Consider the following 15,718-nt stretch of genomic DNA (forward strand, 5'->3'; position numbering starts at 1 on the left):
CATCAGAATAGGCCTATGTTCCTTTTTTTTGATAACCAGGTTGAGAATCCCCGGGTTAAACCATGTGTGCTATTTAGTCGTTTATACTGAGCGTCCCTTTGTGGATTAAAAAGACATAATATTGACTTAGAAATCTCCAAATAACAGAATGACTTACTTTTGAAAAATGTATTAAGAATGCTAATATATTTGAATATTTGACAAACACACATAGGAAAATACAAATTTGATTTTCAAACCCATCTGACAGCCTTATTTGGACTCATCCCATCTCCAAAGCCCCTAAATATACATTTCTGCATGCTGGCTTCTCTGCAAGCTTCTGCAAGCTATGATAACCCAGAAACCCCTTCTTTGCATCTCAGTGCACATCATAGAAGTCAAGCCTAAGTGGCATTACTGTTACTGAAAAACTCTAAAGCAGAAAACATCCTCACCGGTGCAGTGAAGACGATGCTGTTGTTGCCAGGCAACAGCGTCACATCATTGGTCTTCAGCATCTGCGCTCCGTCTTCCATGGTGAGAGCCGAGGCTGAGGCGCTGGGTGTGTCCAGGGACAACGTGCTGTCATTTCCTCGCAGCAGCAGGTGAACGTTCTTGCACACCACACCAGTGGAGTTGAGGGCGTTGTCTGAGGGGCTGCGGTCCTGCATCTCATAGAGCTCCAGGGCAGGAGCAGCCGAGGCCTGCGGTGACCCATAAGAGGGACTCGTGGCAGGGAACGTGACGGTGCCGTCTGGGCTGACCCCCGGGCGCCGCTGTGAGCCTGCCGGGCCGGCCCGTGTGCCCGGCTGCTCTAGTGTGAAATGGACACTGGCCGCCAGCTGCTCCAGCCGCACGGGAACAGGCATCAGGCTGCAAAGGCGCAGTTCTAACTGCAGGGAGGCACCCACGTGCACTGTCGCTGTGGCCGGCCGGAAACGTAGCTCCCGCAGCTGAGCAAATGCACTCATGCTTAAAGCCATGCGCTGGTCTAGAGTCCAATGGAGAAAGAAGAACACAGACAGACATAAAGAATGTCATTTAGAATTATTCTATTAAGCCCCCCTACAGAATGTGTGCCAAAACAAAGGTGCAGTGCCCTCTTCAGGTGATGTGCTGTTAGCTGTGGGGTCAGAAACTCTGGGTACAATGATTTTTATTCAGCACTTTACATACTGCAATGCAACGAATCCCATTCAACAGGACTAATTACATTCTCTTTTTGTAACAAAACATGCAGTTGTTTGGTGTTCAGTGACTGACGATACCCACAGTATGGTCAAACAAGACGATATAACAAAATATCTTCATACTGCCCACCTCTGTTCGTAGGGGTATGCATTTCTAACCTCAAAACTATTCTTAAGGAAAAAAATTCAATTACGAAATATTACGAAATATCAAATTTCACCATGATTTGATTTTAAAAATTGCCAAGTTACATCACATTTACAGCAGCAATGCTAATCCAACCACTGATGACCAGCTAAAAAGTGCTGCGATGTTGATGAACGTCTGACCTTTGCCTTCAGATGCCTGGTTAGCGAAGGTGAGAATTTCCTGGCAGTAGTGCTTCCTCTCCTCGTCTGTCAGGTTGGCATCACTGGCCAGCAGGGCACTTGTTTGCAGGTAACTGGCACTACAAGTGAAGGAACTTCAAAAGCCCAACAACTCCATACAAACTGATGGAGGGGAATCTGAATATTTATCTGCTTTCAACCAGCGGTATTAGTTAGCTGAAACTACTAGAGATGAAGATCTGAATTATGAAGTAGGGACTATTACTAGCGGGTGGTGCACACCTTGAGAAGCAAACTGTCCTAAAGAGACAGAAGGGGAGTTGTAAGGTTCAATGACACTGTGATGAATTTTGAGGCATTAGATTAGTGAAGGATACTCTTCCGTCTGCTGGAGTTGTTTCTGACACTGAGCAATCTGCTTGCGTGTGTGTGTCACCGGCAAGCTCCAGCCTTCTGCCGTGTATGACTTCAGAGAGTCCAGCAGGAAAGTTTGTGCTGTCTGGGGGTCACCTTTCCTCCTATAAACACGCACACAGACAGACAACACAGGCTTTCAGTTGTATTTCTTTAGATTATATATCATTACGACTAAAGAGTTGGGCAATGCTCATAAAATATTTTCTAACTAATTTATAAAATGTTTTCAAACTAAATACAATTACTTTTACACAACCATTTTCCAACCTCTCTATCACTTCGAAATGACCTCTGTTTTGACTGGCTGCCCTGTGCTGTGCAACATTCGAAAAGCATTCCAGGATGAAACACTCTTTATAACTTCAGTGCGAATGGGCGGCGCTAAACTGCTGTAGGCTGAATAGATGGACATATTCAAATCTGTTGATTTTCATAACATCACAGAAACAGCTAACTCAGAAAGTGCCGTTTTAGCAGCGTAGTTCCCACATATGGACCATATGGGCTGTGGATTTAATGATTTAATGTTCTGAAACTTTCACAAAGTTTTGCAAATAAACTCATTTATTTAAAAACAGTGAGGATAAAATCAGTTTTCCATGATATAAGACCCATATGTTACTATTAATAAGATTAATAAGTTATCATTCTTCCTGATTACTGGTACTCTACACTAATAGAACACAGTACAAACCTGACATTGCTTGATTTTATTGGTCTGTTTTGTTCCAAAGCATATTTCCAGAAAGGACACTTTAAGAACTGTATTAAAAAATATGACAGTGTAAAAATACTTCATTTTAAAACATATTCATTAAATTTTTATCGGACAGTTCTTTCAAAATGATTTGACATTCCCAGCAAATTACATCCATTGCAGTTAACTGTCATGTCATGTTTAATAATAATAATAATTTTATTTATATAGCACTTTTCATGCTGGTGGCAGCTCATAGTGCTTTACAGACAGGTGATAAAACATAGTTATAGAAAAGATCATTAGTACTTAATTAGAATCAGTTTGGGTGACTAAAGCACAAAAAATTGCATTAAAAAGCTAAAAATAAACTGCTTGAAAACAGAAAAACACACTATTCTATTTGCATTAGAGCATGGATACAAGAAAAGCATTAACAAGTTAGACGACTGAATTGTCAGCAAGTGTTTTTTTTCTTTAAGGCGAACAAAAGTATATCATCTTTGTCTTATACCAGTCCTAATATGTAGTCCGTCATAAAAACAGACTAAGAACTTAGCATTCTACAGCAGCACAAGGCAGCACATCTTACTGTAGTCAGCCTGCAAAACATACAAGCCAGACAAGAGTACACTTCACACAAACTCAAAAGCCCACTCACATGTAGAACTCAGCTAGGCTTTTCCCTACCAGCCGAGCTGAACGCATTCTGCCTATGGCTCTGTACATCTCCAGAGCAGCATGAGACAGCTCCTGATCGACAGAAGAAGAAGAGAGGGAAAGAAGACTGATTAAGTGTGGGATGAGATCAAAAGTTGGAACAAAATGCATGTGAGTGTACATGAGCAAGTGAACAAGCAACCAAAAACCAAACAATGATACAGACTAGAAGGGAAAAGTTTGTGAATGAACTTTAAGTTGGCTTGAGAAAGCCATTGAAAGAAATCCCACGTGGTTGCTAAAGTGTTGCTATGCTATTTCTACCCTGTCCCAGGCACATGCTACAGTGTTTCAACGCCACTGCAATGGAATCCCAGGCGGTTGCTAAGGTGTTGCTAGGCCAATGCCATGTTATTGTTGGTGGCGGCTAAAGTGTTGCTAGGCTGTTGCAATGGCATCCCACATGGTTGCTAAGGTGTTGCCAAGCCGTTGCTATAGCATCCCAGGTAGTTGATAATGTGTGTATGTGTATGTATTTGTAGCAGTTAGATTTTAATTTTCTGTCATTAACTTTCTATGGGGAAAAAAATATAGTATTTTAACAAACACAGTATGAAAAACATAAGTGTAATTTGTCCCAAAGGCAAAAGCACACCATTTAAACCCTGCAAAGTTTTGTTGTTCTAGCTTAAAAACAGCAACCATAAAAACTGCCACCCAACTTGAGCCCAATGGGATCTAACAAAATACAGTTTCAAGCTGGGTTCGGGATGATTTTTTTATGTACAGGCTGGGGTCTGGCCCTGGTTTATTTTCAATGACTAATTCTTGAGGGAACACTGCGCTTATGTTTTCGCTGGTGGTGGTCACAGCTCCACTGAAAACAATGCAATATCTAGAATGCAGTAATAGTGACAAAGTAAAGCCCTGTAAAACCATATGTTGTAATCCATCTCTGTTAGTGGGTGTGAGCAGGTTTGGGTCTGGTTCAGGTTCGGGTTTTAAACTGAGCAGTACTTGTCCAGATTTGTCAGGTTTCAAAAGTTGCGGGCAAGGTTTGGTTGCAGGTTCAAGCACAAATTTCCTCTAATACAGATAAAGCAAAAATAATTAAACTGCAACAGAAAATGTTTTCAAATCTATTACATTTGGATATGATCGACATTTCAATGTAAGAATATTACAGCCGACACCAGACGTTCATCAGATCTTACCAGATAGTGTTTTTCAAATGCCTCCACCGATGACAAGGCTTCTTTGAGTTTTTTATATGGGCTTTGAAGACTGTTCGCTAAGAAAGATCACAAAAACATCATCTCATCATCTTCATGCAACATGTGGTGGTAGATACTCATTTCAGAACTGCTTATTATTCAAAGAAGTTCATTCTGCATACTCATTTTGGCAAAAACAAAGTGGCATTTCCCTATGATTGACAGAACAATTGCAATGGTTACCTGTCTCTGGTCTCTCTGCCCCAAGGCCTGCCAGCAGGTCCACAGTGCGGTTTAGTTCCTCAGAGTTGGGCCCATTCTCAGACACAAGACCACACATGTAGCCTAGAGACTTCAGCTGAGAGCAAAACACACACACATTTGATAACACACAAGCAACGAACTGAAAAAAAGATCATTCTTGAGCTGTTTATTTTTTAGAAATGGTTTGCCATGCAGCTTTAGAAAGGCCTGGTATAAAGATTTTCATTGGTGAAGACAATGAATTTACAGTTAACGCTGCACAATGTAATTTTTTAAAAGGAACCAAACATCTGATAAGTTTAAAGCCTCTAAAAGCTCCCTCACATTATGGAGTTATTACACACAAAAACACAAAAGTTCTCACACAAATAATTTCAAATTTCTTGCCTAATGTCTGAGACACTGTTCTACATTATAGTTGTAAGATTTTTTGAAATCCATTTATGGCAGAACAGTATATATAGGATATTGTAAGGCAAAATAGTACCGAACTATTCTATCATCAACGTTAAATATAAATCTCAGAAGACGTGTAGGTTCACAGATTATCTGGACAGTAAATTAAATGGTTCAAACTAGTCTGAATGACTGCTTACAGCTCAATGATCAATTAATGCAGAAATTTGGAAAAAAAATGCATGAATTTCTTCTGTAAGGTTAGGTTTAAGGTTTAGCCTTAGAAAACTCCAGTAAAGGTAGTTACATACATGCAACATATAGGTTATATTATCATTACATATAGCCACATGTAGGAAATGTTTTAGCTCAAGCAGATTACAATCATGTTTAAATTGCATTACAGTTTTGCTGCACTTTTTCTTTTTTCATGAAGATTGTATCTTGTTCTCATTTTAGAGGTGATCAGCTCTGTCTATGCAAGATCTAAAAGCACTTACTAACATGTGCATCACACCCTTTTGCACCTCCTATTTTAAAACCATGTTTTTCGCAAATCACCAGCAAACAGGAAACATATTGCTCCTGTGTGTTTTATCAGCTCAAGCAAATTCACAGCGGTTACTGGTGCTGCACATACTACACTATACACAGTTGCCAGTCAGCAGTTCACTGCACATGTTGAGCTCTGCAGTGTCGGTAATAGTGCCAGAGGTCCACAGCGTGAGTGTGAAAGAGACTGAAAGAGCCAAAGCACCCACGAAAGTAGCACAGATACAGTCTGCTTCTATGTGTACACGGGGCAGAAAAGGAGAGCACTACAATACCTTCTCAGTAGCATATGTCCAAAGGCCCACAGTGTGGGAGAAGTTTGCCTCTAGCTGGGAGCGATCGCAGCAGCCCTCGATCCTGTGCAGCACCTCCAAACAGCTGAGGAACACCCAGCAGTCCAGTGCCCCCTGAAGGACTGATACCTGCACAACAAAAACAGCAGCAGCAGTGTTCAGAACACAGGCCTGGGCAATAAACAATAACAATAAACATTTCTAGCCACTGATGATATACATTTGAGGTACTTTCTATAGAAAGATTATGCCATGCAGTTCCTTAATTCAGTTTTAGCAGCAAAAGCTTATACTTTGAACAACAGCTCCTTCAGTATACAAAGGTGGAAGGACTGCCATGATCATGAAATTTTAGCTGAGAAATGATTGTTATATACATAACTGTGAATAAATATTTATTTGCCTTTTTCCCCCACTACGCAACTGTTAAAGTACAAGTCTAAAGTGGCTACATTGGCTGTTTAGCTATCTTGCTTCCTAGCTGACAATACTTAGTCACTACAAACTGCAAACAGGCAGCTTGAGCTCAAGTAAATAAACAATAAACACAGCTGCTCTCTAAAGGTGTAAATAGTTCCAGTCAGAATTTAGAACCTTTTTTCTGTTTTCTTTTATGAATGTGTCTGAACCAAATAGATGAAAACTATTCAAATTCTGTTGCTGCAGCTTAAACACAGGATCATGAAAAATAACAATTGTGGAAAATAATTAAATAATTGTGATCAGACAATTATGCAATAATTGAGACAGGCCTACTAGGATAATAGAGCCTTTTATTCAGTGGACGTGAAGGATGAAGAATGAAGTATGATGAGCTGATGGATGAAATAGGAGATGTTTTGTGGGGTTTTTTTCCTTCCTGAGATCCCAAGTTGTTTTTTTCCCCTGGTGTCTTAAACCTGAACGCTGCAGTCTGAGCATTTCTTAAAATGTACACCATTACACAGGCAGCTTTTTGCATAGGCAAGATATCAGCCTGCTGCTCATTTAACCAGCACAGGCACATTTCTACAACAATCCTATCTACACTTGGTACAATAAATGTGGTATTAACAGAATGGTTAAGTAAAAAAAAAAAAAAAAAATCTAATTTGCCCAATTATACTCCTAGATGTAGTCAATCAGGCAAGACATGTCTAGAGTCCACATGTTGCTTCTTTATAGTTTAGAACTGTAGCTACGAGGTTAACACTGCTAAGATCTCTATAGTCTCAACAGTCACCCAAATACACAAAGGCAAGTCTGTGAAGACCTGGATGCAGTTTGAGCGGGTTGAGAGAAGCTTTGGTGATGTATTTTTACAGAAACAATTGGGGCTATTCGGCTGACTATTGTGTTTGTAAGCAATGTTAGCCTTGCCACTCCAGTTCTAAAGAAGTAAAGTAAACTAAAGAAGCAAAATTTGGACTCCAAACAGGTCGCAGCTTATTAACTACATCCAGAGCAAGTGGAAAACTGTAAATCATAAATTAGATTTTTTACTGAACCATTCCTTTAATGTGGGATATCACCACCCAACATGTTATAACATTCAGTCATGTTCATGTGTGGGAATACTATTGTCTTGTTTTGGTTTGAATCAATAAATGAACAAGGTACACAAGCTTTTACCATTACTGGGGATGGTTACCACTGTGTCTTTACCACCATCACTGGACACCAAACTGGCCCAAGTCATGCTTAAAGCAAGTCTCAGTGAAGCATCAGACAATGACTGCACAATTTCTACAGTACCTTATAGCACCTTACACCTGAACAAACACACCCACCTCCAGCAGGCGCAGCTCCTGGACACAGTTGTGCAGCAGCTCCAGCGCTCTCTGCGTAACTTCCCAAGGCCTCTGCAGGAAGATGAGCAGTGTGCACTGGCGGGAGAAGAGGTAGCTGCGTAGGTCAAGTAGGCTCGCCTCACCTCGCTGGATCAGCTCCCTTTTCTCCATGTCTATAGGCCTTCGCAGGAGCAGTCCATTCCAGCTGCGCACCGGCTGGCAGAATGAACCCAGCCAGTTGGCTCCATCTGCTCATCATGCAAAATAAAAATGAAGGTGCCACATTAACTTCTTTTCACCAAAATACTATAGACATCAAGACAAAATTAATCTGGAATGGAATAAATTTCTGTTCCATACTGAACTTAGGTAAGGACCGGATCAATATATTAAAAGGGACCTATTTTGTTTTTTGAGGTTTTCCTTTATGTTATATAGCTTTTTGTGCATGTAAATAGTCTGCAAACTTACCACAGAAACCACATTTCACAGCTGCCTGAAACACCTTGCTGGAATTCCAGCCCTTTTCTCTGTTACAAGGTGACATCATCACGTAACATAATCCTTATTACCCGCCTACCAGCAAGCTTGGCATGCCTTCACAGCAATTACCGGAAGCTGGGAAGAGTCGATCTGACCTTCAGGATCAGTCTCTGGCTTAAAATAATTTGGCAATACCAATGCTCTGGCGGTTAATCAATTAGAACAGAATGGGCGAGCTCTGGGCTCAAAAAGGGGTGTGGCCTAAAGACACAGGAGCTCTAACAGAGCGTTACAGACAGAGGGTGAATAAAGATGTACAGTATGAGAAAATTAATGTGTTTTCGGTATGCCGAAGCATGTAAATCCATTTTAATAGACCCCAAAAATAAAATTATGAACAGTGAAAATAGGCATGATAGGTCCCCTTTAATTGGCTGAAAATATTGTTTTCTTTTTTACTATATTAAATTATATTGGCCAATATTGGAATTTGTAGCTCCTCATAATCAGTACCAATCACAAAAAAATTCATACCCATTGGGCCTTAATAAAAATACAGCGGTTAAGCAATCTGTTTGAATTAACATCTCATTATTTGCCTTTATTTTTAGAGATTCCTCTCCGACCTGTAAAACGAGTCTTAAATATTGTGACAAGTAATGGCATGATGGAGACGTTTTCAGAAAATGGCTTCTTCTTGTCACACATTTTTTTTCCTCATTTACTACAAATGGACGTCACTTTATTATTAGTAAAAACCACCATGAACATGTTTTAGTAGGTGTTCAGAAGCCACTGTACCTCCAGCACCAAAGTTGAGCACATATTGGGTGAAGAGAGCATCCAGCTCATCATACTGGACCAGCGCATCTTCATACTGCTGCAGCATCTCAAACACAAATGCGAGCTCCTCCTGCACACAGCAGCCCATAAGTGTTAAGCATCATACAGCAGAAGGGACTCTGTAAAGTCAAGCTCATCTTTCTCTATGTAACTGTGTTTGTAATAAAATGAGAGGGCAAAACTGTTTCTGGATCAGCAGTCTTACTCTAAAGAGGCTGACAAAGGGAACCTCAGGGGTTTAATTAGCAGTTGCAGGCAGTGAGAGCAGCGAGAGTTTGGAAGTGTAGGAGGTATAAATATGTGCATCCACAGTAACACACTTACCAACAGAGTTTAAGTTAGACTGCTAGCAGGGGACCAGGATGATTTGATTATGATATTTTAGGAAAAGATTCATTCGTTTTGGGTTGACTTAATTATTTTGGTACAATTCAGAAATATATAAACATACAGTACCATGCAAGTCGCCCTTTTGTTTATTTCCATTTCCAGCCATTAAATACAAGACAAAAAAAGCAGGAAACATATTTAACCCAAAAAAATTGCACAAAAGCCTCAAAGAATAAATATAATATCACATACAGTTTGACAATATGTCAATGTTCATCGTTATCATGATAAACTATATCACAATGTCACAATAATCTTTTCTGAGCATATTTTGGATATTGTCAGTACTTAAAAACCACTTACCAACTGCAACTGCAATCTCTTTAACTTAAGAGATGCCAGATAAATAGCATGAAATATCATGTATCACAAAAAAATCTTAAAGTACTTTAATATAATATTTTGTAATATTACTCATCTCCAATATCAAGTATTTTAAGTATATCAACCGTATGTACACACTACTGCTACTTTAACTCAGCTTTGTCCTCCCAAAAATCTGCTCCCAAATGTCACTGACACAGTGTTTAAGTTCACCCTTAAAGAGACCCTGACATTCACACAAACCACAACTCAGTGCAAGATGTGCAACTGTCCAGAAGCTGTTACTGATAAAGGAAAACAGTAAAGAATATTTGCACTAGAATACCAAAGCTGAAAATCCAACATGAGCATTTTACGTACTGACAAGGCAAATTTGAGATCTTTAAATGTAACACAAGGTTTTACGCACACCACCAAAGCAATGAAAGATTCTTCAAACCATGTCTACAACCATCAGTCAAGCATGGTGGAGATTCAGTGCAAATTTGGGGATGTGCAACAACATTTAAAGTCAGTGATTCGTTTGATTGAAGGCATCATGAATGTATAAAGTACAAACAAACACATCATGTAGTACCAGCTGGAAGCTTTTGATTGGGGAAAAAATGAATTCTACAGCAAGATAACGATTCCAAGCACACTACTGAGAAGATCAAGACATATTTATCAAACAAAGAAGCTGCTGGTGTTCTCAGAACAATGAAGTGTCCAACCCAGAGGCCAGATCTCAACATTACTGAATGTAAGGAATTACTTGGATCATGAACTTAAAAGGAAATTGGAATCAACCCTGCAGATTTCTTTGAAAAACTAATAGTAAGGCCCAAACCCATTTCACCCCTTGCCCCTACCACTTAGCCCTTAGCACTGGGTTTTGCACGTTCACATCTAAGGTTAGGGTGTCACGATTTTTGTTGAGATAGAGAGGTAGATATGTAAGTGTGAGGGTTACATCGCCCTTTAAACTGAGGTTTAAAGGCACACTCCAAACAGAGTGTTATGAGAAAGAAAGAAAAACCGGCAAGATGGCGGCGCAAGAGACCAAAGAAACCCACAAATGTGAGAATTTTCTTCGTTAACAAATTATGATAACCATTGTTTTATCTTAGTTAAATGTTGTTTCAATGTATTACGGTCCTTTTCTTCATAACAAGCATAAAAAATTGCTAGTACTATGCTTCCGTCTCGGTAGCTAGCTAGCTAAGTTTCCCGTTCCACCTTAAATAGTCCAGCAGTTCCGATGCCTGAAGCGCCAGAATAGTACTGCTGCTTCATTTGAGGTGGAACGATAAATTTGGAAAAGAGGCTGGTGAAAAAAAACTGACTTCAGCTTTATATCAGCAAAGAATTAGGGGTGGGTGATAATGAATGATTTTCACATCCCCCCTCTTTGAAAGCATATGATGCCCTAAATTTACCTTGAGCCCAGCAGTGAGGTTGCTGAACTTTACCCTCCTCTGCTCTCACAGCAGACTGGCAAGGTTACCCTCAGAGCACTATTAGTAGCCTGTTAATGAAGTAATGTTGTTTTTATTTCAGGGTCCCATTTCGTAGGGGAAGATTTCAACCACTACTCATTGTGACTCCGAGAGGCAAGGTGACACTTGAAAACAAGGGGTAAGGATAAAAAGAAGCAATGGGATTGGGCCTAAGTCTCCTAAAAAGACGGAAAGCAGTAATAAAGATTGGAAATGGACAAAAATGGACACACTAAATACTGAAAATAACTAATATTATATCTAGCTGTTGTGGCTTCTGTTCTGTTATGTGTAACAAAAGGATGAAAAGGGTGATGTCAGGCTTTTGCAAAGTAGGAAACGTACGGGAAAAATATTCTGACTAATTATAATTAACATTCCAAAAACAATGCAGTTGAAACACCACCTTCAGGCTAATACATACCGACAAACTTAATTCTTAGTGCTATAAAATTTCTTCCTGCCTCTGGCTTTATATTCATTCCTAAAGGTGGTCGTCTCTGACTTATGACTGGTTGTTAAGTAAATATGTACCTGGACCATGAAGTAGTCGCAGAAGCTCCAGCCAGGCTCGGTGCGTTTCTCCCGCAATGTGCGCATGTCGTCCTCAAAGCGTCCCAGGTTTTTGGTGAAGGACATGAGGAGCAGAGTGCGCAGCTTCGTCAGGAAAGAGTTCCACGACTCCTGTGAGCGAGACGAGTCCCTCAGGGGGTCTGACAGAGCAACACACCTGAGAGGGGGGGGAGGTGGCGAGAATAATGAAACAGAACAAGGGAGAAAAGGACAAAGAAAATATGAAGAAAAAAACAAAACAGGATAAACAGTTTTACCAGTGTATTAGTAACACTTATTAAAAAAAAGCAAATCATTTAACTTAGATAGGCTACAGCCAACAAGCTTACACCACTATTGTCTGTTACTAAGCTACTAACAAATGCAACAGATATTAAAATTTGCACTGAATACAAACAAGCCAATGAATCTTGTTGGCAAAATTACAAATTTGTGGCCAGGATTGTAGAAATATATTTACTGTATAAACATCATACTTTCAGTTAAAAGCATGCTTCAGTACTAAAAAAAAGTCAGGTGCTGTTTTTTACAACATGTCCTTCATGTCGACACTGTTTTTTTCCATTATATCAGTCAAACCTGAGAACAACGTGAAGGGAGATGACCCACCACCATCTTCATCAGGCTTTAAACAGTCAGCCTGCTGGTTTTTTACTGGGATTGCCGAATACCACCGGTTGGATCAGCCCTCGTAGTTGAAAGTTGTGACCATGCTTTTGAACATTTTTTTTTTTAACAAGTTACTCCCAAAAAAGAACGCCATTATGGTGTCTGTGCACAGTACATCACATCCTTTCAAAATCATACTCTAGCCACACTTTCTCCACTCCACTGTGTTTCTTTTTTTTCGCACTGCCACTGACAGTAAAGTCATATTTTAAGAATGCAGTTATTATGTCAGGCGACAAAAAAAGAAGCTCTAGAAAGAAGCTAATCATGTTAGCCATCGCTGTTGGAGTGTTAAGTTACATTTTGCAAATACAGACAAAATCAGATTTAATGCAATTATATCAAACAGGGTCTGAATCTTGCATTGGTAAGTGTAAAGTAGTTGTTTTGTTATTAAGGATGATACCTGTGTACATGTGAAAACTCTACAAGTCTGGAAAAGGAAAAAACAATGGGTTTTTTTGCCACAGTTTCTGCATTATTAAAACGTGTGCAATGTTGTGTCCAGACGTACCAGGCAATACGCAGTGCTGACCCCTGACATTATATCCATTTAACTACGTACCTGACAAGTATTTACTATCATTTTCTGCCTGTATGAATACCACAACAGTAATAATGATATTTATATTTTTAATTAGTCACATTTGTCATTAACAACATACTTAGCTAAATTACTTATTATTTTTTACCATACAATATATATAATTTAGGGAATAACATATATACTTTTATGCATTAGTCTACACTGCTCCCTCAGAGTGTTCCTGCTGATAGCCACTGCCATAACTGTAAAGCTCCCACACGCATCAGACATGAGTCATGCCTTTACAGAGAGGCTCTGGGGAGGTGGGGCCTCAGGCCATAAATAGGGCCTGCCAGTTAAGTCCTCTCTAAATTAGCACAGCAGGAGCCATATAGACACAGCACGCAGTATATCTGATAGCACAACTCTCATCCAACCACACCGCCATGCATTCACGCCTAACTAAAAACGCAGAGGCAAGCAAATGACCTTCAGCTGGTGGGAGCAGGGGGTTTGTGGTGGGCTGCAGCTGCTGCTGGGCTGTCCTCACCTGTCGCTCTGCTTGTTGCAGAAGTCATTGCGGATCTTGTCCATGATGGAGGTGCGGGGCAGGATGTTGGTTTTGTTCTTTTTCTTGCCATCACTCTCCACCACCACGATGAGCCAGTCGGTAGAACCGTGCAGTCGCAGCACATTCTGCCATCGCTGCATGTCCTCCTTCACTGTCGCCTTATACGTCTCTGTGTCCTGATGCACGGACATATCAAGAGGTGGACAACAAACATCTTACTCATCTCAAATAATTTGCATTATTTTACTGTTCTATTTCTTTAAAGAATCCACAACAGTTATTACAGTGTTTTTTTTTTCTTCCAGTCAGACTGAACTGTGTTTATAATAGTAATAATAATAAACAATCAAAAGCATTCTATATCGCTCTATGACAACCCTGACTTTGAATCTAGTCTGGATTTTGGTTCTAGTAGTTAACTGAAAGCAGAAAACATAGTTAACAGAAAATCACACAGACGCCTCAAACACCAAATTTTATAGAATTTAGTCCACCTTTTGCCTTTATTGCAGTTTCCTTACTTACTTACTTACTTTCCTTACTTTTTGGAAGACCTGCTTTCAGTTTTTCAAAGAAATCACAAAGTTGCAATACGTCAGTTGCATTTCCTGCTTTTTACCCAAATACATTTCAACAGTGTTGAGGATGGAGCTTGATTGATGGCAGACATGGTTCAAAGAGACCAAAGCGGGGATATTGAGGGAGCCTGCAGGGTTTAGGGCACCTTTTGGGACTGGATGATGAGGATGTGAGAGCGCAAATGCCTCTTTTAGAAAGCTTTGGCGTTCTACTAGCTGTTTATTCAAATGCTAGTGAATATTAATTGCAACCTTTTATAATGACTTATTATAGAAGAATTATTATTAAAAGTAATGTACATTTTTAATGCCTTCCTCTACTGTCAAACAGAATGTGTTCTTGAGACACAACTGCATTTTGCATAACAATGGTTTTCTTTTCTGACTGCCAACTCTATACGAATTCTCTTAATTCTCCTGAAGCTGCACATTAGTAAATGACAGAAGCCGTGGCTGCCTGAGACTGAGACTTACGCAGCAGTCAGTCCAGTAAATGTGCAGAAAAGGGAATGTGAGAAGAGCTTTGTTCCCCTCTTTAGGAAGCAGGTCCTCTTTGAACTGCACAAAGTTGGCCTCTAGGTGGATCATCTTTGGAGCACGACCATAAGACCTGCAGGAAAGGATAAGGTATACAAAAGCTAGGGTCAGCCAAAATCCAGCAACGATCACTGTCGTCAATATTTTATTCTTTGGCAGAGATGCACCAGTATGGGCCGAAACTGTAGAAACTGGGACTAGATCAAGCTGGAATAGCATCACAAAGAAATATAAGATTTATTTTTTTAGGGTTACAAAAACTAAGATGAATGAAATGCAGATTTTGGCAGAGCTTCACTTATATATTCACTTATATATTCTGCTCTTCTGGAGTACAATAAAGCAGGCACCAAATATCGGTTTGAAGTATCGGCCAAATCGAAACATCTATCTGTAGCCAATAATTTTTTTAAAGCATTCGCCTGCTGATACTGACATAATTCTGATATTATTGTGCATCCCTAGTCCTAAGTGGTCTCATAAATAGACATAAATGGGTCTACTGCTTTAGCCTAGAGTGACTTTCCTGGCTGGTTCCTAGAAATACAATGGACGGGTCACTAGACTTTGTCAGAAAGTGTAGCCTGAACTCCACAGAGCTGAGAAAATGAAACCGTTTGCCCTAGTTTCTGCTATTCTCCTAAATAGACTGTTTCGAAATTGACAATGACTTTTGCCTTTCAGGCAAAACAGGAAGGTTATATAAGAAGGTCAAAGTTACTTTACCAAAAAAGGGAAAGATGATGCCATGACACTGTTTGTCTAAACTCATATGCTGAAACAGCTCCTATTCACGCCTTTTGTTCTCTTTTCAACGCTGATCTAACATCGATTTTGTTATTTTTAAAGAATTCTGTAGTACACTGTAAAGAGTAATTTCTACCCTGTAGCACACTTTCAGTGCTTTAAGCACAGATCTATAAACAGCTTGGATAAGTGAGTTTGAAGCATGAGTAGTGACCTTTCCTTTCAGCTAGATCAA

General features: G+C 39.8%; 1 protein-coding gene across 1 annotated transcript in view; it reads right to left on the bottom strand.

Moving 5' to 3' along the window:
• The window catches only part of trappc10 (trafficking protein particle complex 10), a 33,280-nt gene that overhangs the window by 13,810 nt on the left and 3,752 nt on the right, over nt 1–15,718 (bottom strand). Inside the window, exons 3-14 of the mRNA XM_036587394.1 lie at nt 14,674–14,809; nt 13,601–13,797; nt 11,817–12,012; nt 9,049–9,160; nt 7,765–8,012; nt 5,978–6,124; nt 4,734–4,848; nt 4,491–4,567; nt 3,278–3,369; nt 1,880–2,020; nt 1,503–1,615; nt 438–973 (exon numbers count right to left, since the gene is read on the bottom strand). Coding sequence (XP_036443287.1) covers nt 438–973; nt 1,503–1,615; nt 1,880–2,020; nt 3,278–3,369; nt 4,491–4,567; nt 4,734–4,848; nt 5,978–6,124; nt 7,765–8,012; nt 9,049–9,160; nt 11,817–12,012; nt 13,601–13,797; nt 14,674–14,809 — 2,110 coding nt within the window. The remainder of the gene's footprint in view (nt 1–437; nt 974–1,502; nt 1,616–1,879; nt 2,021–3,277; nt 3,370–4,490; nt 4,568–4,733; nt 4,849–5,977; nt 6,125–7,764; nt 8,013–9,048; nt 9,161–11,816; nt 12,013–13,600; nt 13,798–14,673; nt 14,810–15,718) is intronic.

This window comes from Colossoma macropomum, unplaced genomic scaffold (assembly GCF_904425465.1).
Source record: "Colossoma macropomum unplaced genomic scaffold, Colossoma_macropomum, whole genome shotgun sequence".
Taxonomy (NCBI): Eukaryota; Metazoa; Chordata; class Actinopteri; order Characiformes; family Serrasalmidae; genus Colossoma; species Colossoma macropomum.